This window comes from Cyprinodon variegatus, unplaced genomic scaffold (assembly GCF_000732505.1).
Source record: "Cyprinodon variegatus isolate N-32 unplaced genomic scaffold, C_variegatus-1.0 Scaffold829, whole genome shotgun sequence".
Taxonomy (NCBI): domain Eukaryota; kingdom Metazoa; phylum Chordata; class Actinopteri; order Cyprinodontiformes; family Cyprinodontidae; genus Cyprinodon; species Cyprinodon variegatus.
In genome coordinates this window covers 32338-60247 of record NW_015151282.1, presented here as the reverse complement: position 1 = coordinate 60247, position 27910 = coordinate 32338, and the positions used below count along the sequence as shown (strand labels likewise).

At 38.0% G+C, this 27910-nt stretch overlaps 1 protein-coding gene across 1 annotated transcript in view; it reads left to right on the top strand.

Moving 5' to 3' along the window:
* ppp3r1 (protein phosphatase 3 regulatory subunit B, alpha) overlaps positions 1–25355 on the top strand; it is a 40583-nt gene extending 15228 nt beyond the window's left edge. Inside the window, exons 3-6 of the mRNA XM_015396904.1 lie at positions 15800–15976; positions 18540–18599; positions 18906–19090; positions 24037–25355. Of these exons, the coding sequence (XP_015252390.1) occupies positions 15800–15976; positions 18540–18599; positions 18906–19090; positions 24037–24084 (470 nt within the window). The 3' untranslated portion in view covers positions 24085–25355. The remainder of the gene's footprint in view (positions 1–15799; positions 15977–18539; positions 18600–18905; positions 19091–24036) is intronic.
* The last annotated feature ends 2555 nt before the right edge of the window (positions 25356–27910 follow it).

The window sequence follows — 27910 nt, the reverse complement described above, 5'->3', positions numbered from 1 at the left end:
TTCATTACATTTATTTTCCACTCTCGAATCAAATGCGACAGAAAGCGTAGTTTCTGGTGGCAACATGGCGGAACCCGTCAATGTTCAAAATCGGGCATACTTTTTGACGGCGTGTGTGCAATAACATTTTGAAAGTGATATGCCTCTGTAAAGTGAGCAGGTCTGTGAACAGAGCGACACTCTGGCCTGTCCATACTTAGTGGGGGACAGGACCTTGGCCGGCCTGGCCTTCCAGGCATCCCCCCGGATTAGGCCGCCGCATTGGGGGGAGCTGGATTCAAGCGACTCGTGACGGTGCTCTGAAATGCTTAAAGCTTTATTCCTTATGTTGGTTCTTCTCTCCCCCTTTATAAAATATTTTTTGGTCTTTGTTCATCCCAAGCCCAGCTTTCTCCCATGCCTTCAGTGCAATTGCTCCTAGTGTTGGTATTTAACGGATTGATCAGGAAAATGTTGAATGTCAAGCATGGATGCTAAAGGGTAGCCTTTGAGTGGTAGACAAAATCTAAGACATGCATATAAAAGGAATCCATCAAATTGTTTGTAAAACTACTAGATAACATTCTTTCTGGCATTCAGAAAATAATTACTTGTGTTTCAATCCTGTTTCTTGGATATTCCATCCTTTTCGTCTTTTTCATTTTATCCGTCTTCCACTGGCTCTGTAATCCGACTGACTGAACAGCTGTTCAGCTTCTCAAATGCTCGGACAGGCAGGCACTGACTGTGAAGACATTAGCTCTGGCCTGCTGCTTGAAGAAATTCACCCTTCTGCAACTTGCTGCTCTCAAAGTGACCTGCATCAGTAAATGTTTGCTCCATGCCAACTAAACTTGGCACGAGACGCTCAGTGGCTCTGTATATCGAGATCCACCAGATAAACATGAATATTGTCTTTGTTAATCACCTCGATTTGACTGATAGTGGAAAAGGTAAAATCTTTGAAGCTCTTCTTTTGGCAGTACACTGCTAACAGAATTTAATGGCCCACTAGTGATAGCATGCATATTTAGGCATAAAAGACGCACCTCCACACATTTTCAGCACACATTTGCTTAAAAGCATGCCCACTCACTGGCCCCTGAATGCACGGTGCTCTGAAAGAAATGCAGCAGCAAGCTTGAAAGCACCGCAGCTCGGGCTGCGGCCACCCAAAATAAAAATAAACAGCAGGCAGTTTGTTGGAGTTCCTTGTTGCTAGGGGTTTCCCTGAGGGCGGGGGGGTGAGGGGGGGAGGCGTGAGCCTCTGATGGAGGGGTGAGTTGGGGGTTTTCTAATGACGGAAAGGCTATAAATACACACCATCGATGTTGTGTCCAGCTGTGTCTTTAGTTTGGTCTATCCAAGCAAAGTGTATGTTATCAGAGCGGTCGGCACAATCAGCCTAATGCACAAAGTGCTGGAGCTGTAGTATACAATCCAGGTTATACAGCCTGGTGTCACCACTGCCCTGCATGAGATAAGACTTAGTTAGTGTGACAGGGTGTGTGCTTATGTGTTAGAGGCTTTATTTAGCCTCAGAAATGGCCTGATTCTGAAATCCACGGTCTGTTCTGCACAAACCTGCTCAGACCAACATAAACTGGTCATATGGTTTTATTTTTAACTCTTAGGAGCATTTTAACTGTAGAGCCTGGCTGGTTTTCATATATGTATGTCACTAGAAGTGTATTTTGATATCAACTAAGATCTGCAATAAAAAGAAAATCATTGCCCGTTAGTGATCTGTATTGTTTTGTAAAGCCTCAAGGGGAAGATTTTTACTCATTTGGACTTTCTTTTAAGAGCTTTCATATAAGATGTCAGAATTGACTTTAAACATGGGCTTTGGTGTATTTTTCGAATGCAAGATGCAAGATGTGGTTGGGCTGATCTAATTTTTTAAGTCTGTGTTTAAATAGGGTCATGGCTGCAATTTCAATTCAGTTTTTTTTTCTAGGTCCTTCATTTCAAATGGATAAAGAAAATGGCAATTAGTAATTGTTAATGTTAACTGATATAAATACTTAATTAAAAAAATTTTTCAGCCATCATCATTCTAATGTACTCTAGAGTCTCTTAAAAGTGCAGTAGGAGATCTTTTCTGATGCATTTTTTTTTTTTTTTTTTACCATGTGGCTTAAAGATCTCCTCAGTCACTTAGCAAGCAGTGAAACTAAGATAAATGGTCACAACTGCAGTGAGAAATCAATGAATAACCCCAACCAATCACAAAAGACGGTCCGTTATACACAATTGGTTCCTGACATGTCAATCAGGGTCGTCTGCTTGTCCCTCTCCCCTGTGCGCGTACCCTGACACATGAGTGAATCGACCCCCCAATGCTCGTGCAGGACGCCATGGCTGGAAGCTAGCCACTGTAATGCTACATTCACACCTAAAGTGGCAAGAGCAGCAAAAACCTGCGTGCTGTTTCATTTTTTATGCTTGTACAAGTTTAGTTCTGACACGCGGCTGAAGCATTTTTGCTGCTCTGGCTGATGCGTGTTTTGCTGAGCTCCCCTATCCTTTCTTTGCCTGTAACAATGGCTATATTTGCTGTGATCAGTGGGTAAAATGTAGTTTAAATCCTTTTTGAAATGAGAATGTCTACCTGAAAACATCTTCAGTGCAGTCACGTCATCCAGAATACCATCCTGCCTTCAAATATTATTTCTGTCGGAGCCGCTCAGACCACCGTACACCAGCGGTGCGCTGACAGTAGGAATCCCATTCAACAGCAGCTTGGACATATGCAGACATTAAAGCTTTTAAATTACACTGTGTGCTTATCCATGCTAGGACCTTAGCAAAGCAAAAAAAAAAAACAGATTTTGTTTAAACTTGTTTTTGTAGAAAATGCAGTTTTGTGTGCACTCATAGACTGGCATTCCGATACACAACTACTCGATCTTTTAAGTACAACTCTGGAACATAAGTTTTTGCATTGCTTATTACTAATGTAGATAAATGCCGACTTTTTTAAAAGTAAAAAGGGTGATCTCATAGCTTTTTAAACTGGGTCTAAGGTACATGCCAATCAGCATGAGCTTAACCTTTACTTTTGTTAATCACTACACACAAAATAAAGGTAATATGCTCACAAATACCTGCGTTTGGTGTTCGTTTTAAATTAGTTTTATAGAGTTTGCATGACTTGATTTAATGAAGTTCTGAAAGCAAATTTTACTGACAATTTCGAGCTTTGCTTTCCATGGTTTGAACGTATTAAAATGCACTCGCACTAGGTAGGGATTTGGAATTGAAAACAAGTGGTGACATGAATCTGATAGCCTGAGTTTTAATTTGCAACAGTGAAATTTTCCTAGGTGCTTTAACAAGCCGGTAGAGTTGCCTCCCTTCAGTATTACTACTACACCCTCGTATACTCAACCCAACCCCATTATGCTAATTGGCTCAGTGTCATGTGTCGAAGCCATGTAATTACTGAGCTGTGCATGTAACCTTCTCATGTTTACCCATCCTCATGCCTTATCTCGGCTGCTAGGAAAGCCATCTACAACAAGGCTGTTATTTTCAGCAACACGCCAACTTGAATTCAGCTTCCTCTTCACAGCGCTCATCTCCATCGAGGTTAGCTGCGTTAATGGAGTCACATGTCTCCATCAATGTGCAGGGTGAACTGTTTAAGGGCTTAGCATGCTTAGGAGGACTCAATCATTAATGACACTTTCAGGAACATTGGGTTTTTATAATTATTCAAACATGGAGGGTGGAAATAGATCGGTTTTCAAGCCGTTTGTTCTGCTTTTTACCTTTTGGCTGTTACAAGGATAATATGGACAGAAGGTTGAGGTGTGCCAGCTGAGAAAGACCTGCATTGATCCTGCTGATTCACGATGTAAATGATCAGCCATTATAACACAGGTTTACAGACGACTTCCCAGGGCCTTAGCCATGTTGCTGTCGCTTATGCAATAAAGCAATGAAAAAGCTTCAGACTGCGGTGATGGCATCTACATATGTATGTATTTCATGCATTCCCCCCTGAACAATTGTTTAAGTGTTTCTTTTCACTGTGTGTGTGCGTGGAATATGTGTGGATGTGGGCTACCTTGGGGGCTAATGGTTTCCCGTTGCCTAGTAACACTGTTGTGGGTGCATACAGCATTTATGAAAGTGTGTGTGTGTGCGCTCTGTGTTAGACTATATGAGATTATCATAATCATCTCACAGTTACATCGGGTGTCCCTCAGAGCTGCTCATTAGCATAGCAGTACGAGGAGCCTGCGATAGTGCAAACCTTTTGCATTACTAAATGAAATCTCTTCCATTATTAGAATGTTTTATGATAGATTAAGCTTAAATTAAACTTTTTTTTAAATAAAAGATAGGATTTTGCATCAAAGCTCTTGCACTAAAATCATATCAGTTTTTTTCATGGAACTGTTGCAATTGGCAGTTTTTACGGTTTAATTTTCAGCATCCCAATACCATCATCCTTGTCTCTCTTCAAAATGCATTCTGTCTTTGTCGGAGGTATGCCATTAACGATGGGGTCTGTTCTACATGATCAATTCTTTAATATTTTCTTTATTCTTAGTAAAAACTAAGGAAAAGAGTTGCAGTCTACGTGTGTACTGTTAAAGTATTCAGTGTTGCAGTCCCTTCCTTCTCAGTCCCCTCTGATTTGTGATTTTCTTTTTTAGCAGGCATTGTGACAAAAAAAAAAAATCACACAACCTCTACCTTTCTTGGCTCTCACATCTAGCTGTCATATTTTCATCAGACTTCTCTTCAAGAACACAGCTTTCTAAAAATTCAGATAATCTACCTTTTTGTTTCTTTTTTCCTGGAAGTCATTTGTAGCTTTGGCAGTTGTTTTGTGTGCATGTGTGCTTTTTATATGTCTCTTGAAGCACATTTTAATATTTTCTTTGCGTTGAGCTGGAGGACAGCCATACAGTACTTTCACACCACACCTTTGGAATGCTTTTAACCATGCCAATGTGTCGTTTCTGGACCCCAATATGTTGGTCTGAATCCATTCAAGACCCTTAAATGATTCATGGTCACAACTGCTTTTTTTTGGGCACACTTATGGACTAGAGATAAGTGGCTGGTGCAAAACTACATTTTAACATAAAGCAACAAAAGCCTGATGGAATCGATTGTACTTCTTGATGCTTATTTTAACCTTTCAATCAGCACAATACTGGAGCAATACTGCCCCAGAAACATGATTTTGTTTGGCCTGGTCTAACCATACAGGGTCAAATGAAGGTCTGAATTCTTTCACCTTCACTGCTTTTGTCTGGCACCCTTAGGACCAGTCAAGATGAATCCTTGTTTTTGAGTTTATTGGTCAACCAGAGGAAGTGACTCCAAAAGTAACCACATCTGAAGCTCCTAGAGTGGATGGGTTTTCAGCCATCTCCTACTGAAGTCTTGATATCCGAATCTGTAGAACCGGTTTCAAACATGTTTGCACATGCATGCTATCGTAGACCCCGTCTTTCTTAATAAGCATGTGCTGACACAAAAAAATGGTGTACTTCAAAGTTGTGATTGTTAGAAAATGTTATACATCAGAGAATATTGAATTTATTGTGGATTTTACACTGGCACATCTTAGCCTTTCTGTTGATCCGTGCTTTCTTCTGGGTTCATTGTTTACAGTCTTTCTTCCTTGCTTCTACTTCCTTTACTTCTGTTGCAGCATTGCTGCGCTTCCTAGAGGTGTGGCATAGGTATTACAATGCCTATTCTGGCTCCTCCAGGTTTAAACACTTTGATCCGGATACTTTGATTCAGCTTTGAGGATGTAGTCTTAGTTTCAACCCTAATAGGACTCAGTCTTTGTTATACGGTAGGGGAGGTTTTCCTAGATGCATTAGTTGGTTTTAGTTAAATCAAAAATGCTCTCAGTTTTCTCTTAGCCAGCCACAATTATTCAGCTCTGCCATGCTAGCTACTTTTCTTTATTAGTTGCTCTGTAATGTGTAGAATAGCACGGTATTTAGCTATTCTTTTTGTGCACTGCTCTTTCCTGTTTGTGGTTTTGCATATATGAAACCTTCATTGTATTTAAGAAAGATTTAAAATGGAAATACACTCAGACTTGGGTGTAACCTATTGAGTAATTAAATGGTTGTTGGTGAGGTTGCGCCAGAATTGTTTGGATCTCAGTTCTTGACCACAAATGAGTTCTTTCTGAACATTGGTTCAGTTTATATCTAAATTGATGCCTGATTCAGTTTTAGTCCTGTAGGTAACTGATTTCACCGGTTGTCCCTCAAAACGAGCAGGACAGTTGTCGTCCCAAAGACGTCCTACATAAAGCACTGTCCACTGGAAGCTTCATGAACTGATAAACAGTTCCAAGTGGAACAATAAGGAATTCAAATATGCAGAGAAGTTTATGATATTCACAAAAATATGGTTCAAAAGGGGGGAGGGGGGAAGATGCAAATAAATAATGTAACATGAAATAGAGCTGAGGGGATTAGATTAATCTAGTAAATAAATAATTATCTCTAATTGTTTAAATTACTAAAACTGCTAATTAACTCACTCAAAGCAGTAAGTTTTATCCAAACTTATATATAGAGAGTAATACGGCGTGTCTGTCGATAATCCAAAACACATTATCTGTTCTTTTAAAATACATGTAAATGAAACCTGATCATAAATCCTGATATCTCTGTACGAATGCTTTCCTCTTAAATGTTGGAGCTTTAAGCTGTTCATTCTGTGGTTTTCATTATTACAGATCCTCATTTGACATTTTTTACTTCTGTATGTTTTCCAGTTTGGATCAGGGACACTACATCTGATTGTTTGTCCAACTACTTACATTTCTTCTGAAGAACACATAAAAAATGTTTTTCATGATGCTCTGATATTGGGCTAAGCAGTTTGGTCCAAAGCTTCTTTTTTTTATGGTCCCAGTTGGAACGCCCACCAGGTCTTTGTCCTTTTCTCCTGTTGTCTCTTGTCTTCCTCATCACAGTAAATGTAAGCAATAAACATATGCTGTTAAACATGATGGTTCAAATGTTTAGTTATATAGGATGGACAAAGCCTTGAATCAGAATATACCTTTTTAAAAAGGTTTTAGAGCTTCGTTCAAGGAATCTCTTCATTTTTATTGCTAACCATTACTTGTATGAGAGAGAGCCATGTCCCTCATTTAAAATTCCTAGCTATAGTATATTCACCCTATGAAGAGTCTCCATGTGGTTCTCTGATGCTGGCAGACATCAGACCTGTTGGAAGGAGACCTGTTCTGTTAGAAAGCTGCCGTCTTTACCACCATGAATAATACACATACTCTTGGCAACTTCTACCATCAACAAGGGGTCTGGCCATTCGGCTCAGAAGTTCCTTAATAGCTAACAGTTTTATCTTGGGCTAAAATGTCTTAAGAAAAAAGGCAACAATCTACTAATTTTAACTTATTTAAATTGGTAAAGATATTTTCTTATTAAAGACTAAGAAAAGGGTTAAAGGTTTTAAAGGTTTTCTTTTTAGAAACCAATTAGATAAAACATGAACTCTAGAAGCCCCAATTTGTCTGACTTATCAAACTTGCATTTCACAGACTTGCAAGAATGTGTGAACACAACTTTATTAATAAAAGTCAGCTGCGAATACTTTTTCACTACAAGCTAGGAAGCGGAAGTGAGGATAGTGTTGCAGTTTAAGGCTGTAGCTGTGATAGTACGTTTGTTGCCATCTAACATTCAATTAGATCAGACTAGTTTCCTTCGGACAGCCTGATTTAAAAAAAGCAGCCATGCATGCTAATAAAGCAATTTTCTGAAGGTGAACTACTGATGCAATGTGCATAATAGTTTTTGTTTTATATAAGATGTATATTTATTTTTTTGTTGCCGTCTCTGTCTGAAAATTATTCAGATGGGACACTTAAACTTGTTAGGCTCTTTAAACATAGACCCAGTAATAGCTTCAAATAAAAGCTGCTGATTAAAAAAAATAAATAATGCTTAATAAAAAGATTCCTTTAGACTACACAAGAATATGAAGTTGTGAAACCGCGACCCGGTTCTGGATAAAGCGGGAGACGACGAGTACGAGAGTATGAAGTTGTTTAAACATGGCTTGTGCAGTTGTTCACAGCTATAACATAATTTACAGCAAAAATCAGCAGCAGGGCTATAGTGATACATGGTAAATGAGTTGTACACATAGCACTTTTTCAAGTCAGGAGACTTGATCAAAGCTCTTTACACTACATTCTCACACACATACTCACAAACTGAGTGTGCCAAGGTACAATGTAGCTACAGCTGCCCTAAAGAGCAGATTATACTTCTGCAACCGCACACATTAAATGTCGCTTGGGTCTGGTTGCGAACCAGATTTGCTGGTATACTTCTGCACCGTCGGTCTGGAATTTCTAGGGACGCACAGGAGTTTCCCACCAAAGCGCAAAGGGGAACCTATTGGAGAACTTGCGAGAAATTCGGCGGTGCCGGCGGGAATGTTTATCTTTCAAAACAACAATGGCGCATCTGCAAGATATCACGGTCAGGGCGATGGATCTAGAGTTGCTAGACATCGAAGAGGAACAGGTTGTGTTAATGAAGCGAACCTCTTCGATTAACCTTTCGTCGTAGTTGTCCATTGTAGTTGATTCTCGGTTTTTAAAAATTGTGCGTCCCGGAACCAAATCGAGAAGGATGACCACACAGACAGCCGGAAGGCATACCAAGGACCAATCACAGCTGCTTTCTGTCTGCGCACTTCTGCTTGAGGTCTGCGCGGGTTTGAGACCGTCTGACTCGTAGTCAGGATTTTTTTTAGGTGCTCGATGATGGTTGCATAGCCTCTGCGCGGGGGGCGGGTTGCGCACAGAGACAGATTTGATGGTTGCAGAGGCTTGGCATTAAGGCTCAATGACTAATGCAAGGCTGCCATACAGTGGCGCCACCGGTCCGTCTGACCACCATCAGTAGGCAATGTGGGTTAAGTGTCTTGCTCAAGGACACAACAACACTGAAACCCACAGCCAGGGCTCGAACCAACAACCCTTCAGTTGCAGGGCAAACTCCTGCATCTGACGCCAAAGTCACTCTTTCTTTTGTTTGACAGAGTAAAGGTTTCAATAATCAAAACTTTTTTTAAAGGATCAGGTTTGACCAGTTCTATATTGATGCTTGTTTAGCTCAGAGAGCTTCTTGTTACCAGAAAGCATTGATCCCTGCTCTGTTTCCACCGGTAGAACCCACATTAGATCACTTCCTACCAGGATTATACGTAATCTTTGTTCTTCAGAGAATTATCCAATTCAGTTTTTTTTTTTATAGGTATTTTAGATGTTAAACTATAATGAAAGTGATCAAATGAAATTCAATCTCATTCAAAAATAAACCTTCAGTACTGGTTTGAAGCTCCAAAGCAAATGTTAACTTAAGTCACTGTTTTCACAGGACTTCCAAAATGCTACCAGACAAACAATTTAAGCTAGAGATGTCTTGGGAGTTACACAAACGGTTCATGAGCAGGTTCTGTCAGCACAGCAGGAAGTACTCCCCCTTTATTTCAAAACGGGAGCTCCAAATATGGACACGGTGTTAGGCTTACAACCATTACAGCATCAGGGTGTTTTATGGACATCTCGCCTCCATTACGCAGTAGCATTTAGCAGGTGGAAGTTATGTAAAAACTGATTCCTTCATGGATTCAGAATATCTTTTATTTATCGTTATTGTTTTACCCTTTTAGAAAATCTGTTATTGTTCTACTGAAAATACAGTAGAAGTTTGGAATAAATAGAAGTAGTTCTTATTTTGTGTTCCTCTTTGAGTGTACCTAAAGAGTAAAAACATTTTGATGGTAGGTTTAACAATGATTGCCTGTAATAGTTACCTGTGTTGTCAGTAGAGTGGCAGCACATGCAGTTATGAAATTACCCCCAAAAAAGTCGGCAACTAAGCAAATCAGTACCAGCCTCCCTTTGGAGAATTACTGCATGAGCCATTATGTCTCAGTTGGCAACAAGTTATTTAACCCCAATATATTCTTAAAATAATCACGTCGAACGACACATCCCATGGTCGTGGAAAAGATTTCTGTTTTAGAAGGTCAAATGGAGAAAAGTAAATAACTGTATCATCAAATATATTTCAGAAAGACATGATTTTGGAGAGAAGTTCTTGCAACACCAGGTTGAATAAATCTTGTGAAAGTGCAGATGCTTATTGAAATAATGCCAGAGCAAATGTGGTCCAATTAATATAAGTTTTTGAGCTTTCTCTTTCTTTTTTGATGGCAACATTTGTTTTGTTTTTTTAGGTAGTGTATTGATAATTGCGTTTTAGTAATAATTATCAATTATATATAAAGAGCTAACTGAGTTCTGCTTATAGATTATTCAAAGAAATCCCATTCTTCTAAATGGAGGACGCATAGGTATATATTTTTTTAACTGCTCTCTTAGCTCAGAATGAGGACTTTAGCGCAGAAGGTACTGTCAGGATTGGGTTCTTAAGTTCTTTGCCAGGCAGACGATTATTATCTGCATTAGTAATGGGTGATGTGATACAAACCCTGCAGGATATTTTATTAAAGAAAAGTTCTTGTCTATAAACAAGACGCCTGTATGAGTAAATTTGAGCATGACCAGTTTGTCCCGGTCCTCTCCTCAACTTGCTTCCACGTGTTTCACAGTCAGTTTTTCAGAAATTTAACATACTGTTTAGACGGGCAGCACTTATTTTAAAATCAACAAACACGTGTATGTGCACCAAAAGGAAGTTCAGAATTTATTCTAATTAAATTGTCCAAATGAAAACAACAAAATCCATTTTAAAATGGTGGGTTAAATCATTTTGATTGTATAGAACAGATCTTTCAGTACTTCAATGTGTGATTTAACCCCATACCTTCTGTTATTTGGCTGCTTGCATCACTCAGCTGTTACAGATTTCACATCAGGCCGTGAAAAGGACGCATTTAGCTATGCAGCAGGCTCCCCTGAACATGGCTTTGATTTGCAATACTAAATCTGTAACACTGATACTCCATGTACGGGCTTGGCTGCTGTCATCTGCTGTGAGCAGGAAAACAGGAGGCTGCTGATTAGACCGTGTTTTGTGTCAAAAGAAGAGTCAGTTGGTCAGCTCAGATAACCGTTCCTAGTGGACACGGACGCCCTCAGGGGACAAAATATCACATTTTAAAAGCCTCTGTTTGTGGATTTGTTTCTCTTTCAAATTGAATTCATTTACTGACTTTCTGCTATTAATAAATATGTTTTAAATCTGCAAAGTTAATGGAAATTGGATACAGAGTAGTAATTGTGAGCTAAAGTTTCTTGAATTGCTACTAAATGCACAAAAGGAAATGGGAAATACTTTCACCAAGCTAAAATAACCTAATACATTTAACATGTAGGCCTACATCTAAGGCAGACAGATCTAGTTTCCATAATTTTATGAAAAGATTTTTCTTTTATCACCTGTTAATAAACGTCCAATTTTTTTTTTTTTTGTCTTTATATCTGCCTTAATTTAAGTGAGGGGCTCTTGTTTATAGCTGCGCTGTAGCTTTCTGCTATTACATTGTTAGACCAGTAAACCAGGCTAATCTCTCCTCCTCAGGTTTTGTGAACCCGATGCCCCTCAGTGATATTCATCATACCCTTGAGCCATTAAACAGAATGCATTATCACATAGGCTACCACATCATTTTTAAGGCAAAGAAGAAAGACGGATGACACCATTTTCTGCTACTGGACATTGTGACAGATTTACCTGCTCAAGGCCATAAATGTAAAAACTGTTGCTTTAAAAGCATTTTATTGGAGACTGCGATAAGATGCAGGCTGCAAAGTGAGGATTCAACTTAGGGTCATGGTCTGAACAAGATAAGAACTAAAATAAGAACATTTAAAATAAAATAAAGAAACTGCTTTTGAATTTTCAGAATATTACGATAAAACACCAAAGGGTCAATCCAGGCAATACCTTACAATTTTACAATATTGCCGGCATTAACCAATCATGAACAGTTTCTTAATATTAACTAGGGTTGTCACGATACTAAACTTTTCAACTCGATACCGATACTAAGGAAAATATTCGATACTCGATACCATTTTCGATACCACAAGGATAAAATTTCAACAGAAATATTTTGATTAATAATTAAAATACAATAAATAAATAAATACAATAAACAATAAGAACAACATTTTGAGGTTGTTTGCTGTGCACAGTATTTAGCAAGCTTGATAAAAAACTATGACACTAGTCAAACCGGTTAAGAAACAAAAATAATTCTCAGCAGCTACAACTGTTACAAAAAAAAAGTCTGAAACTGAAAAGTGCACAGAATTATTCAATCATAGTGTTCAGAAAGTGCATTTTCCTCTATTCTGCACTTTAGATGAATGACTGTTTAGGTGCAACTGGTACTCGATACTTTTGAAAATGAGTATTGTATCCGGATACAACATTTCAGTATCGATACTTTTTTGAGTATCGATACTTTTGACTAGAGATGTCCCGATCCAGGTTTTTGCACTTCCGATCCGATACCGATATTGTTTTTGGACTTCCGATCCGATACCGATACTGGCCGATACCAGCCTATCCGAGCATGTATTTAAGTTTAAGTTAAAGTATTTAGCCTTAGTTGTAAGACTCATGTTGAAAAGGGTTTTAGTACTCTTGATAACATCTAGCCAGCTGAATTAGGTGAGATTGAATAAAACACAATGATTGGTAACAACAAACTTACCTGTTTATTAAGAGATAAACACAAACTGGACAAAATTACGAATAGCAATCTGAAATTGCACAGTGAGCAGTAAAACCGTAAACAGTTAAAGGTGCAAGTATTACTGTAAGTTTTAATAAAAATGCAAAACAGGCGAACACTGGCGCAAAATAGTGGAATGGATCGTTTCAATCGGCGAAACTGGAAAATACGGACCGGATTTAAAAAAAAAAACTGGATCGGCAGTCTGGATCGGCATTTTACATGCTTTGCCGATATGCATTTTTTTTGCCAATATCGGCGTCCCGATCCGATACGTGGATCGGATCGGGACAAGCCTACTTTTGACAACCCTAATATTAACAAGACGCTGATACCACTGATGGCAGCTTTGTGCCAAAACAAGCTTTAAAATGTTTATACAGTGTAAAAGTGAACAAAAATAATTAAATCCTATTTCCACAATTTGTGATATTGTCAGGTACTTTTGTAACATTTTATAGGTTGAGATAATTAATGCCAAAAATAATATTTAGATAAAACTGAAGTAAATGTTATAGTAAGTGCTGTACATGCCTATTTTACCATATAAAAATTAGCAATTTATTCTGTCTTATTTGGTTTCAATCAGGTTCCTATGTATTAATGCTACAATAGCCATGCTAAGCATATTTTCCTCAAACACAAAAATCTACTTGGATGTGATGCCTGAAAGGGTATAACATCTCAAGTGCCCCTCTTTAACAAATTTTGATTGAACTGATATAATTTACTTGTTGGATAAACTTTTGCTGCCATCAATGCCCTAGGCTGATTGATACGGGACCATCTGAGGAGAATGACCTCTGCTTAGTTCTAAACATAGTAGAGTGGTCTGTTTATGTTGGGAATCTAATCAATTGGACAGGGCAACAAAAAGTAAAATGCAAGCTTGATCCAAACTCTCTCTCTTTGCCAGCAATGCATTACATTGTCCAGTGCATTAAACTGAGTCATAAATAAAAAAGATGTTGTCTTTCTTTATTAATCATAAAGCCACATTAATTTTTTTACCTCTTCAAAATAATTTAACATACTTGTCAGATAATTTTCTGTGAATCAGTACCCCAAATTGTGAAACAAATAATTATAATTGCAGTTTTGTCTGCAAATCTAAAACAAAAAGGCCCTTGATTTTTGGCCATTTTACATTTAAGGCCTCCCGCCCTTTAGGTGGTGGTATTATGTTTACATGAGCTTGATACCCCAGAAATAAAAGGAGGGTTACAGCTAGTTCAAAGATCAGTTTGGGATCAGTTTGGGAGCTAGAAACCTTAAAGTCCACCCATCCATCTACTCTGGACAATAGAACATTAAAGGCCATAAAAACAATGGAACCCTTAAGCCTAACTTAATGCTTGGGGTTAAAAGATTAAAAAAATCAACTGGAAGTGTCATTGCAGTTTGGTAATAAAAAAGTCAATTTAGCATCAATTTAGCAAACTTTTATATTTGTCTCCAAATGTCGACATTAGTGTATCTATAGAGCAGGTGATGGTTTTAAGATGGATAATGTTAAACCAGGGACGTCTCCATACAACTTTTAACATTTCCGATACGGTTTCGATGTTGCAGATTTGAGTATTTACCAATATTGACCTGATATCAGAACAAATCATACAAACTTTCAATACTTACCTATTTTGTTGTTAGAAAACTTTTGAAGTGATATTTTTCGAACTGAGAAAAACAGTTAAGGAATGAGAACAACTGAGCCATTTCTCATTAATCAATGGCTTAAATAGATACTTTTAGATACGGGAAGACATCTTTAGATTTTCCTTTGACAGCTTATATTGGAACGTTTTCATTTATCAAAGGTTCGGGACATCCCTAGTTAAAACCAAACATGATGCTTTGAAATATTTTGCCTGTATTGGCCTCGGTTATAGTCTCTTCCTCTCAATCTGTGTTTCTCACCCTCTCTCCTTCTTCCACTTCTCCTCCAACACATGCAGATTAGTCATCGAGCCGATGTAGCTCGGCTGCTGGAGTGCTGAAACGCAGAACACCATGCACAACCATCTTTCTCCTTGCCTTGCGTTGCATCATGTCAAAAAACTGCGGAGTCATACTATTCCAGCCTCATGGGTTTGGTTCAAATCACAACGGATGGAGCCGTTGCAGCCAAAACCATGCAATCTGCACAGTTTCCACCAGGAATACGGAGCCAGGGTTGTTGTTTTAAAGCTGGCATCTATTATAATGGGGATGAAATGATCTTGGAAAAACTTTGCCTGACCTACCAGAACTTTTATCTTTTTTTTGCATCGATTTGTTTTGCGTTTTAAATGTCTTATCAGCAGCACATGTCATACCATTGAACCTGGTTTTCTTGGTTCAGTTAATCTGATCAGAACCAGAAGGCCTCATAAATTAGCCACAACGTTCTTTTAAAGATGTAGTTTAGGACCCCACCTTAAAGCTCGTAAAGTAATAGTTTGTGGTTGGCCGGCCGGGTCATGTGACTGTGTTTGAATGAGCTTATATAGTAATTATCAACGGATGGTATTATTGCTTCTGGATTACTCCTTGCTCAGTGCTTAGTGCAGCTGCCTTAGACGTGAGGGTTTCTCCTCATGGCAGGGAAACAAAAGATCCAAACTCCATCTAATAAAGCTGCACAAGTCGACCACAAAGGCTGTAAGTTTTCAGAGTTCAGGTACTTTTTTCTTTCCTCTTTGGCTCCCCCACCTTTTATTTTACCACTGCCTTTTTTTTTTTTTTAAATGGTTGCTCAGAGCAGAGCAGGGCATCCTCTGGTTTGTGCGGTTCTTTGATTTAGAAGCAGTCAGTTTCAGGTCTGCTGGCTTTCCCCTGTTTATGACTAATTTCTAAACATTTCATTTTCTTAACATTTGCATAAATGTGTAGTTCAGTTTTTGTTTCACATGTTTGAAAAATGTTGCCTTACAGGTCAACTTTGGTTGTTTAATTCTTATTCTTCGTGTTCTGACATAAAGGTTCCTGCTTCTAACAGCTTTGATAACCAAGATGATAATCTAGATCTTTAGTCCAACAGGAAACGCCTCATCCTGATCTTCTGTCTTCTTTTCTTTTTCTCTTTGTTCAGTCGATGCTGATGAGATTAAGAGGCTAGGGAAGAGGTTTAAGAAACTCGACCTAGATAACTCGGGCTCGCTCAGCGTCGAGGAATTCATGTCTCTGCCGGAGCTGCAACAGAACCCTCTGGTGCAGAGGGTTATCGACATATTCGACACGGATGGGAACGGAGAGGTGGACTTTAAAGGTAAGCGTCAAACCCTGCTGCTGTGTTTTTTAACACCTACTTCTCAACTATGCTTCTGCTTTTGCTCTGCACATGATGTACATGATGTAGATTTTTTTTCCCCTTTTTTTGGGTTGATTTGTTTATATTTCTGCTTCTTTTTATGGTTTGATGTGTTGTACACAAGTTACCTTTAATCTGTTATTACTTCTTGTTTTGCACAATTGCCTTGCTCCTTTCTTTGCACATTTCCTATATGCACCCCACTTGTACTGCTGTAACAAGTACATGCTGTGAAATCAACACTCTATCCTCTAACTTTGTTGATGTGTTAAATGACAGCTAAAAGTAGATTAGGTCTAGAAATGCTTCATAAATCGACAGCTTATTTCAGACTGTATTTGACTACAGTTGGGATTTCTTTATGGTTAAGGTTAAAATATAAAAAGACAGACCTGTTTATGGTAAGATGGAAAATAAAGCTGTGCAACTAAAAACATGCATATAAACACTGTTTAAAATATAATAACAGCTGGAAGCAGCGAGTCGTAGCAATTATACGTGTTTGAAAAAATGTTTTATATTCTTTGAAGATTCAGAACCTTAGCGTTATGGTGGTCTTCATGGGGTTACATCTTACCTTTCGGTTGTCCCACATGCTGATCTTTTTGGTGTCCTGTTTTGCCAAGATGGCTTTGGGAATAGATGTCCCAGAGCTAGATGATAGCCCAACAGATTAGCTTTTACAAGCAGTTCATTACGACTTTTGCCATAAGGTTCTGCTTGGTACTGGTATATGAAAATTTTTGGAAAATTATTCCGAGAATAAAATCATAAACAATCGAGATGGAAAGGAAGGTTAGAAAATAAGAGAATGGAAAAATAAGCGGAGAGAGAAAGAGATAAAAGAGAGTGCATGAAAAGGGAGAAAACAAGACAAAACAAAAGGAACAGTAACTCCTAGTCTGCTTCCCCACCTGTAAGAGGTGAGAGGGACAGAAAACAGAGAACAGAACAAAAAAAGAAGACAACAGACAACCAAAGTAAACTTTAAAGAGAAGTTTCAAGAGCAACGGGTATCCTTTCCATGTGAGTCAAAGTCAAAACAATGGTGATTAAACAAAATTCCTTTTGTATAAACTTTGTGTATACAAAATGACAATAAAAGTTGTCTAATTCTAAGTCATATGGACATATACAGGCCTATACTATATATATTCTTTAACTCCTCATACATGCACTATCCTCCTGGGTCCAGGGGCCAGTCCCCAACAGGCTCACAGACCCTGGAGGAGATCCCCAGAGCCCCCATATGCTGATCGTTGTGATGTGCTGTTTTCCTTTGTTACCTGTGAACACTTCTAATATTTATGCATCCAGTTAGCTTCGGTTCCAGACAATGTTATTATACATTCCCTGCTCTCAGCCTATACTTTGAAAACAGCAAATAGTCACAAGAAGCAAATTCTTACAAACTGAAAGAAGAAGAGGAAAGTAAAGATATTTGGGAGATTATTTTACCTGATTGTAAAGAAATGACACTGACTTGGTGTTTCTTTACCTACAGTACAGCATCTAACTACACCTTTAACTTTATTTTAAAGGTTTAGGTAAATGTATTTTTAAAGAGACAGGGGTTTGTGGCCATTATTTATAATTAAAACAGGGAAGGGGGTGGAAAATGAGTGGAGAGACGTGTACCAAAAGTCTCTGTTTTGAGATTTACATCCAGTATGTCGTGGATTAAGGCCTCCATATATGGGTCTGATGCACCACTGCTGGACTGCCACCATACTCTAAATATTCTCACCCTATCCTATATAAGCTCTTAGTACATTTAGACTCTAAGTTATATATTTTTCTCTGTAAATGTCACTGCTCCAGCATGTTGGGCATGTGTACATGAAGACTAATCAGTGACCATGGAATCACATTGTTTTAGAACTTTACTAACTGGTGGATTCTCTTTAAGAATTTTTTTTTTAAAACGGTCTTGGTTTGAGTGTAGCCAATGATGTTCAAAGAGATGCACAGGAAAAGAGTCTGTATCAGTGGCTTTAGCTTCCTGTCTGATATGACTGACTAAGATGGGCTAAAACGCAGAGAAACCCTGACAACACACTGCTAAAACACCTTAATAGGTCATCTCTGTTAAAACACAGTGGAACAGGCTCAGATTATAAACAAGGAGAACTTATTCCTGTAAGTTTAGAAAGCGCCTGAGCTAAATTATCAATGAACCCTATCAAAACAGACGGCTGGGAAGCTGCAGTAATACTATTAATAAACGTCTGAAGTTGTTTACATTAAAACCTTGTATCATTAAAATGATTTAAACTGTATTAACTACCAACATTTAGTCTCATTAAAATGGAAACTTTTGAATCGAAATATTGCAGTTTTTCAGTTAATCTTGGGGAAAAAATAAACCGGGGACCATAACTGTAGTGCAGTATCATTTCCAGATCTGAATTTGCATTGAGCTTTAAGTTTCATAGAAAAACAATCCAGTGATGGAATAAGATTTTAATGCGTGACCTTCCAGAGGAGCTTCAACTTTTCTTTTTTTTCTTTTCTTTTTCAGAATTTATTGAAGGAGTCTCACAGTTCAGCGTCAAGGGCGACAAAGAACAGAAACTGCGATGTAAGTAAACCTGCTGCTGCATTACTTCCATATGTGGCCAGAGGTTATTCTGCTTGTTTAGGCCATCTTATCAAGGCACACGTTTTTACTGCTTAAAAGGATAAATGTGTCTTCTCTTTATTTCCACCCATCTCTATTCCTAAACAAGATTAGCCCTGATGCTAATTTCTTTGCAGTCAGCCTCAGTACGTCAGACTTATTATTTAACCCTTAAAGAGGCATTACTAATCAATACGTGATATTTCTTTGAGGGTTTGCATATAACTAACTTCATTTTCTCTTTTCACGCCACATGCGGATCCACAGTTGCCTTCAGGATTTACGACATGGATAAGGACGGCTACATCTCCAACGGCGAGCTCTTCCAAGTACTGAAGATGATGGTGGGCAACAACTTGAAGGACACGCAGCTCCAGCAGATTGTGGACAAGACCATTATAAACGCAGACAAGGATGGAGACGGCAGGATATCCTTTGAAGAGTTCTGTGCAGTGAGTCGAAGCTCTCCTGGGGTATTTTTGGGGGCGGTGGCATTTCTGCTGATGCTGTCGGTTGTGGAGGCGGTAAAAGGTCAAAGGGGAAAGAAATCTCTGGAAAGACCGCTGGTTTTTCGCTGGGGCTCAACAGCTCTGGGTTTCAGTTTCAGTGAGTGAGCGCCGCTTATGTGGGAGGAGCTGTGTCATCCAGCGATCCCGAGGTCTGGTGTGATAAGACTTATCTGCTCTGGAGAGAGAGAAGCACAGTTTCCCTGCTGTGGCACCAAATTCTAATCCAGTTTTCTTATGCAAATTAAAACTACACCAGCTCATTTCAGATCATAGTGGTAAAGAGTTGCTTTAACACAGTGGGTGGCCTACCTAAATAAATAAATCCAATAACTTGTCTTTTGGTGGTCCCCAGAGGGACTAGTGTCACTCCGAGCCAGTTTCTGAAATAAAAGGCTCTATATCTGGCTCCGACAGACGCAAGACCCATTTTTTGACAGCTAGATCTCCAGAGCTTTGAACTAAAATCTCCCCCCACCCATTTTTTTTTTAAGTGTGTATTTTGAGACTGATGCAAGATGAAAAAAAATACTGCAGCTCAAACATTTTGTGCTTCAAAGGATAGAGAGTCTGTAGCCGTTTTTGGTCCGAGCGTTTGTGTCAGAGAAGCTGTGTAAACATCAGCTGAATGTGATGAAAAAAGATGCTGTTTGAAGGGTGCTGGTAGTAAAACAAAGATGGAGTATTTACAACTCGGATATGGAAGTAGAATCTCATCGCTTCATGGTTCTGTTCAAACATGTGCTGCTCCTCTGCCGTACAGGAACCACACTATATTCATCACTAGTGTCTCACGTTTTGTCACATTAGTGCTACAAACATTGAGGTTTATTATTAGGATTGTAGGTAATCTAACACACAGCAACACTCATTGTGAAGTAGATGGAAAAAGAGGCGGTGCCTTTTTAAAAAGAAGAAAAAAAAATACAGCCGTATCCGGTTTTATTCAATCTTATCTGTGAAAGAATATTTGATCTGTTCATCACATTTTATGTTTATCAACATTTAAGAAAAACTGATTTATTTATTTTTTTTTGCCCCACCATCTCAGAGTGACTTTAATTTGTGACTTCCTTTTATCCTTGGATGTCTACTCACAACAGATAAACTAGCTGACTGTAATACTACTAGCTGTGAACATTTAGTTTGTTATATTTTCAGTGTTTGTTGTGAAAAATGGTTATTTTACAAGCTCGTTTCCCAGCTTGAATTTCTTCAATCAAGGTCATTTTGCAGAGGGGATGATTGAAATAAAAGCTAGCTTTTTAAAGTAATGCATGTCATTTTTTTCTTTTTTTTTTATCTTTAATTGTAAGGCAGGAAAAAAAAGATTCGTCAACCTTGGTAGAAAAATATCAAAGATAGATTTCCAAGCTGCATCACCAAGCTCTATCCTAAAGAAGTCGCATAGTTCTGGGTTACTAGGATAAAGAATTTAAAACTCCACTTTACAAGACAAAGATCTAAATTTCTGAGATGATCTTTAGGCTTCTTCATCACAACTTCTTCAGCTTATGGATTACAAGCAGATACACAGACTTGATTAAAAAAATAGGATAATTTCACAATAATTTTTTGTCTTTGGACCATTTTCATTTGGGTCTTAAACTATAACCTGTTTTCAGTTCAGATCAAAACAATGTTTTTAAATTCCTTCTGCTTTGGGAGTTTTGGGAGAGCTTATCTAGAATAATCCAGTCTAGAATGTTTTTAACATCAGATTCCTGATGTGGAGATAAAAAAAAGAAATGGTAAAACCTATAAGTACTCAAATATTTATATCGTTATTTAAAAATGGATCTAAGAATGTCATAAGTCTGGATGATGTAATCAGACAGACGTAGCTGTAACTGCTTCTAAAGTAGGTTCTACTATTGACTAACAGGAGCTTGATTGTGATTAATCTCATTTTTTCAGATGCATTTCTTTCTGTTTTTATGTAAAATTACAAATACTGGCTTTACATTTCATACTGATGCTCTACTTTGTTTTAAAATATACTTTGCTAAGATATGAATGTCTTCAAATAGGAGACCGATCAGAAACAGACTATTCCAAACAGCAGGATCTAGAAATGAACGCCCTAAAATACCAACTATGACCTGTTCTTTATCCTGATTAAAATACAAATCATACATCCCTCCCAGCTTTGGTTGGATAGTTAACAAAATAAGGAAACATTTTTGATTGGAAGCGATTAGTTTCATCTCTTCAATAGATCAATTTTAATTGATCTATTGAATGTTAACATCTTGAGTTCTTGTTAAAGAGCATCCTTCCTTGTTTGAGCTGCTGGTTGGATTTCTCTAAATGTATAGAAATGTAGCTGTTTAAGGACATTTAACACAGCAGTTATTACACTTTTATACAACGTTGACACCAAATGTGATTTGAGCAGCAGCTGCTCATGAAAAGTCCACAGTTGATGCGCATCAAAAGGTCCTGCAGAGCGTCTTGACGCATCTGAGGTGCATGAAGCCTTTCATAAACAGAAGATGCTGGAGTTGAAAAATTAGAACTGCCACATCAACCAATAAGAGGAGCGGATCTGGGAAATGTAAGCGCAATGATCTGTCCCCTGAAACTGTTTATCAACATCTAAATTAACTTAAAATGTCGAAGCCTGCCAGCAAAATATGTTCGCTTTTATTATTTGGTTGCCTGAAGTTCGTCACATATACCTGAAAAACATTAACATCTACTTTCAGCCGCCATGAACGATAGCGGAAAACCCCCAAGAGGCTGACGGAGTTCCAGCTGGGCATTCATTCCCAGTGATAGCTTGCCACCTGTATGTGGGGGTCTGCGCAGCTCCGACAGTGAAATATTTTAAGGCAGGATCGTAATCTTTTTAAACTGACTGCAAAAATGATGTTTTAAGATGGACTTTCTCCCTTAAAAATATATAAAAATTATTTTTTACCATCTTATCACAGCAAATATAGCAAAGCCGCTCTCTTCCATTGAAAACAGGAGCAGAACAAGCATCAGATGCATCTGGACACACTTTACTTGGGGTCTGACCTTAATGAGGACAAAGCTTCAAAGATGAAGCAGCAGAAGCTTTTTTACTGCATTTGGTGTCAACGTAGAATAGGTCTTAAATGAAATCATCTCACGTTAGGGTATTTCTCACTCTTCCTCTTAGATATTGAACTGAAATTTGAACTATTATTTACTCTTTAATTCATCTGTTGGTAAATCTTTTTCTTTTGCTTTAGAAATTGTTTGGCTGCATTTATTTGTTCAGTTTTTGTAAAACTGCAGCAAAACTACCATAACCATAATGTTAAGCAGTAAACAGCCTCATTTTAAAAAACAAAAAACTTCCACCTTTGGAGCCATTTTATCCTTCCCTATGAATCTCTATTGTCTTCTTAGGGCAGACATATGAAACAGCTCTATCAGGGTCAGTTCTGTTTTAGATGCACTAAAACCGATCAGTTGGTATGCAGCTCATTAATCATCACAACTACAAATCCCAGAGTCCTTTGGGACAGCCAGCCCTATCCATGCAGTGAACTGCATCAGTGAACAAGCTTCTTACATCTTATTTAAGCTTGGCGGTGACATTATTTAAGCATTGCATTTTACCCATTATGACAGGTGACCATGTACGCAAAAACTAAAATGCATATACTACCCTTCTGAGTTACCAAACAGCTTCCTACAGTAGAGAAAATCGAAATCTAGATAAGTCATTTTGTCTTATAATAAGTGCATTTGTTCTTGGTTTGAGATAAAACAGACATTTTGCCAATGGAACAAGATTATTTTTATTTAGGTTTAAAATAAGAAAACACAATTGCATTGCCTTATTTCAAGTGTATAATATCTAATTATCTTATTTGAAGAATCTCATTTACCTGCTCAAATTAAGGGTAAATAGACTTAATTTAAGAAATCTTTACTTATTTCTAGATCGTTTTTCCAGTGTAAACGACCTACATTTGCTTTTTAGCTGCTGATTCAATTTTCTCTTTGAGAGTGTACCCATCTACAAGCACGCTGATCTTAGCTTTAGATTAGTTGGTCTATCTGCAGAGGAAGCTAGCCTGCAGCCCGATGCCTGACAAACTTAAACTTAACTACTTTTAGGTCTTCCCACATGAGTCCATATTTTTAATGTGGTGTGAAATGACCTCCTGCTCCAGTGCAGTCCTTTACCTGCTGCTCCTTGCATCCTGAATGTTGATGGTTTTATCAAAGTCGGTTTTGGTAAATCAAATAAAAACACCTCATGTTTCAGAAGTTGTAACCCTAACCCTTTACATGATTTAGTTTTAATTCAGCATAATTTTATTTTGTCACTTTTAATAGAAGAATCTGTGTAGTGTGAAGATCCACCTGTGTCAGTTAACATTTACCCTCTTTAGTTTTGCTTTATCTTCTAGTTTTGATGCTTAAGCTAAAAAAATACCCAGAGCTAAAGTCCAAGGTCTCTGTGTTTGAGCTAGTCCAATGTCTGTATGCGGTCAGTGAAGTGAGGTAATGCAGATGTGAAGCGACCGCAGTCGCATGCTGTAGCTTTGGTTGACTGTTAAATTTAGATTACCTCCTAATCAAGTAATATAAATCTTTTTTATTTTTTTTTATTTAACTGATTAACCTGAAACCATAGAAGAGATGGTAAACCTTTACTTTCACACTCTTCACCCGGCTGATTAGCGAGGCTTTCTCTAAATTTAAACTGGAGCTGTGGCCTGACTGAACATTTTTATACGTTTGCACTCCCATGGTAAACCTTAATGGTGGTAACCAGTTAATTCTGGGTTCTATTGAAAAGATGAGCACCTATTTGTTTGGCTGTTATCGTCTTGATCAAATAAGTTTCCAATAATAGGGGAAAAGGGTTTGCATTCCTTTGTTTGACCTCTCCTTTCTCCCTCCAGGTGGTCGGCGGCCTCGATATACACAAAAAGATGGTGGTGGACGTGTGAGCACCCTCTGCTTGCTGAATCCCCCCCTCCTCGCCCTCGACACTCGCTTTCTCCACCATCTCCGAAGATCTGCTCAAGACGTCTGGCAAAACGCTCTGTGTGTAACTCAATGGAAGTATTCTCTCTCTTTATGTCTATCTCTCTCTGTGAAGCCGCTTTTTTCTTTTCTTTAAGGTTTTTATTTTGGAAAAAAAACAAAACGCGGGCCTCGTGAAGCCAACTTTGAAGTGTTATTGAACTGTAAATCCGCAATAACCCGGTCGTAGCACTTTAAGAGACTGAAGGACATCCATTTGGTCATTTGCAGGAGCATTTCTGGGTCGTGGAAGAGGGAGGGGCTAATTAGAGGAGGGCGCAGTGAAGAGGCTGGTTGGCTTGTTCATATTTCATCCTTTTTTTGTTGATTGTCATTTTGATATTTATTTTGTCTTTTATAAAGAAAAAAATACAACTATATATCTGCATTTTTTTTCTTTTGAGAGGAAGTGTGTGGTGTATTTACATTTGCAGCAGTACAGCTAGAAAGTAGGGTATGAAGTGCCAACCAGAACATATCCCAAACCAGTTGAAGTTATTAACTATCATCACTGCTTTCATTCACGCCAGGAAAACCGGAGCGCGACGCTTCCAACTGCACGACTGCGAGGCATCGTAAATACAAACCCAAATTTCGAAGCATTTTTCTTTTTCGCCGTGATTTTTTTTATTTTTCCCACTCAGTTTAAATCGACCAGTAAGGCTTCCAATCACTCTTAGCAACACTTCTCATCTTTCTTTCTTTTCTGCCCCCAATATGATTACTAGTTTTATTTATACGTAAGAATGTGTTTATATTGTCGGACATCCTCGCTGTTTCCTGTCATGAAATTCTAGCTAGGTTAAAATAATGCCAAGAAAATGTCTTTCCAGATAAATAAAAATTGTTTTAAAAAAATCATGGCTGCAAACTCATAAGTGGTTTAGAGTGTGTCTGTAAGACAATCTCCAATGCAGAGAACGGCTCAGCAATCGCTAACGAACTTGTTTCCGAGCTTTTCTGTGACGTTTAGCAGACCATGCTGGATGACCTTGGCAAAGCACCGCGGAGAGAACAATTGTGAGATAAGCAATTTAAGAGACTTACCTGCAGGCAGCGGTTTTGTTTGTTTTTAAACCGATATGTGTATATAAGGTAATCAATGTGTGCTCATCTTATGGAACAGCAGGAGGGAGGAAGCTTTTTTCTCTGAAATGTCTCAGTGCAGCACAGGACGAGTCAGTTTCCTTCAACGCAAAAACACTTAATCTTAACACGTTAGCATGATCAGTGTGCAAATGGCGTTAGACTAGTTTTTAGGATTTTTTTCACTTTTATCTCGAGCGTGTACATTTCAAAAGTTGGCTTCCAATCCCACTTTCTTTTTTTCTTTTTTGTCTCACAACCATGTTGTCCACCTTCTCCTACACCTGTCGCTTTAAGCAGGGAGGGGAAACACTTTAAATTCAGCGTTTTTTTTTTTTTTTTTTTTCCCAAGTGGAAAAAAATGCTTCCTACTATAAACAGCATTGGGATAAATGTCCGTTTTGCTTTGGAGGCCAACTGCTAGTTTTAACAGGAATATTCAGTCAGATCTGGAGTGCTCAATAGTTCCCCACCCCTGAGCTCTGCACGGCTTGGGCCTCCCCCTGTGCTTGCATGACATGGAAGTATATTTTTTGTTGTGCATGTAGATCAATTTTTTGAAATAAAAACTTGTTTACACATGGATGGTGATGTTAATATATTTAAGAATTTTACGGTATACAATATGGATGTTGCCAAACTTTGGTAAATGTACACATATTATGAGCGGTAATCCAAATGAACTGAACTACATGTAAGTTTTTTTGTATTTTACCCGGGTCAGCGAGATGCTTCGATTCCAGTAAAAGTTGCATATCTGATCCTGTCTCAAACTGCCACACACTGTACTCAGCTTAAAGGGGAAATTTGATTTCATTTTTTTTTTCTTTCTTTTTTTTGTATATAAGTATTTGTTAAATGCAGTTCTGGCTCTCTGTTCTCTGTATAGTTCAGACCGCGCTTTAGTTTGTAAGTGCTACTTTTTTCTCTGAGGGAATCGGGTTCTTTTTAGTTTGCTTGGGAATATCTGAAAACGTTTAAGTTTGAGAACCTTTTTTCTGCATGCTGCATATTATGCTGTGGGACTGTTGGAAACTTGATACTGTATGAAAATGAAATAAAATTTAAATAAACTTTGAAATGTTGAAAATAACAACCTCCTGCTTATTTCTAAAATGCTGAGTATTAGGACCCCTTGTGTTAAAGAATTGATATGATTTACCTAGCCATGAATCATATGTAATATTTTAATATAGCATCTTTGGCTGCAAAAAAAAAATCCCCAAATCATGATGCTGCCATCAGCATGAAGCTACCCAGGAATATTTGAATCAGATTAATTCAAATTAATCAAAATTCATTCTTATTAGTTAAATGATTGTGGTGTGCAAACTTAAATGAACAAGGCGGAGAACTGAGAACAAATGTTAAATCAGTAAAAAAGCAGGCCAACAATGACTTTAGGAAGTAGATATCGCACATGCAGAGCGCTATAGGTGTGTTCTGTTGTGGTTCATCTACGGCAATAAATGATTGAATCCCCTTTATCAAGTTAACCTAAAATTCTCCAGCATTCAGTCAATTCAGCTAAATTCAGAAAAACACCTAAATATCAGCATGTAATACCAACTGAAGTGTATATCAGAATCCCATACTCATTAAAGTAAACTAACCATAGAGTTTTCAAATTAACTTTATTATTACAATTCAACCATTTTTTAAAGCGGTTCAAAATGTCTACTTATTTGGGTTATAACTTGTCCATTTGTTTCCTCCTCCTTTGCACAACCTATGTCTGTTTTATTTTAAAAATGAAAGAACTTCAGTCCATGAAGTATATTTTTAAAATGCCTGCTTAGTGGTTGAATTAAACAATTAGGGCATCTTGTGATGGAGTGTATATTTGGACATGTGGATATCAGTTTTGACTATGTTTAATAAGAACTGAATTATGTGTAATATCTGGTGAGGGATAAGCTGTTGTATCCTAATATTAATTTAATGGGTTGAAATTATAGTAAAAAGATTTTAAAGCTTCGCTCTCTTTTAGCCTCAGTGTGGCTTGCTCCAGACTGCTGTAGAAGGGTTAACATCAGTCTGGTAAAGAATTGAAAATCACAGATTTCACACTGCCTGAGGAAAAGAGCAAGAAAAGACTGCCAAAATGTTTAGATCTGGCCGTCCAGCTAAACTCCTCCTGAAAGCAGATGGCAAGACCCTAAAAGAAATTCACAGAACCCCGAAGTGTAATTTACAGAAAACTATATTTATTTTTAGGGAAAGGTGAGGAGGAATATTTTAATCTCTCAGGAAAACACAACAGTCTGACTGAAGTTTGCATTAAACCATCTGGGAAGGACTGTTCAAGCTGGACCTGGCAGCTTTGTTCTGACTTAAAACCTCTATTCACTGGATAGCCGATAGGCCGGAGAAAAAAAACTGAAGTCACTTGCTGCCATCTTGGTACTCCCTACACTAATGGAGTCGCGCCATGAAAATGCAGTCATGTGTAGCAGTTTTCTGCTGTAGGAATATGTTTCACATGTTTATTTATATATATATAGCCAATAGATGCACAATTTGCAAATAGAAAATAATAGCATTAACAGACATGTACTTGCAATTCAGTCTTGATATATGGTAAATGGTAAATGGCATGTACTTATATAGCGCCTTTATTCAAGTTAGGAGACTTGACCAAAGCGCTTTACACTACATTCATTC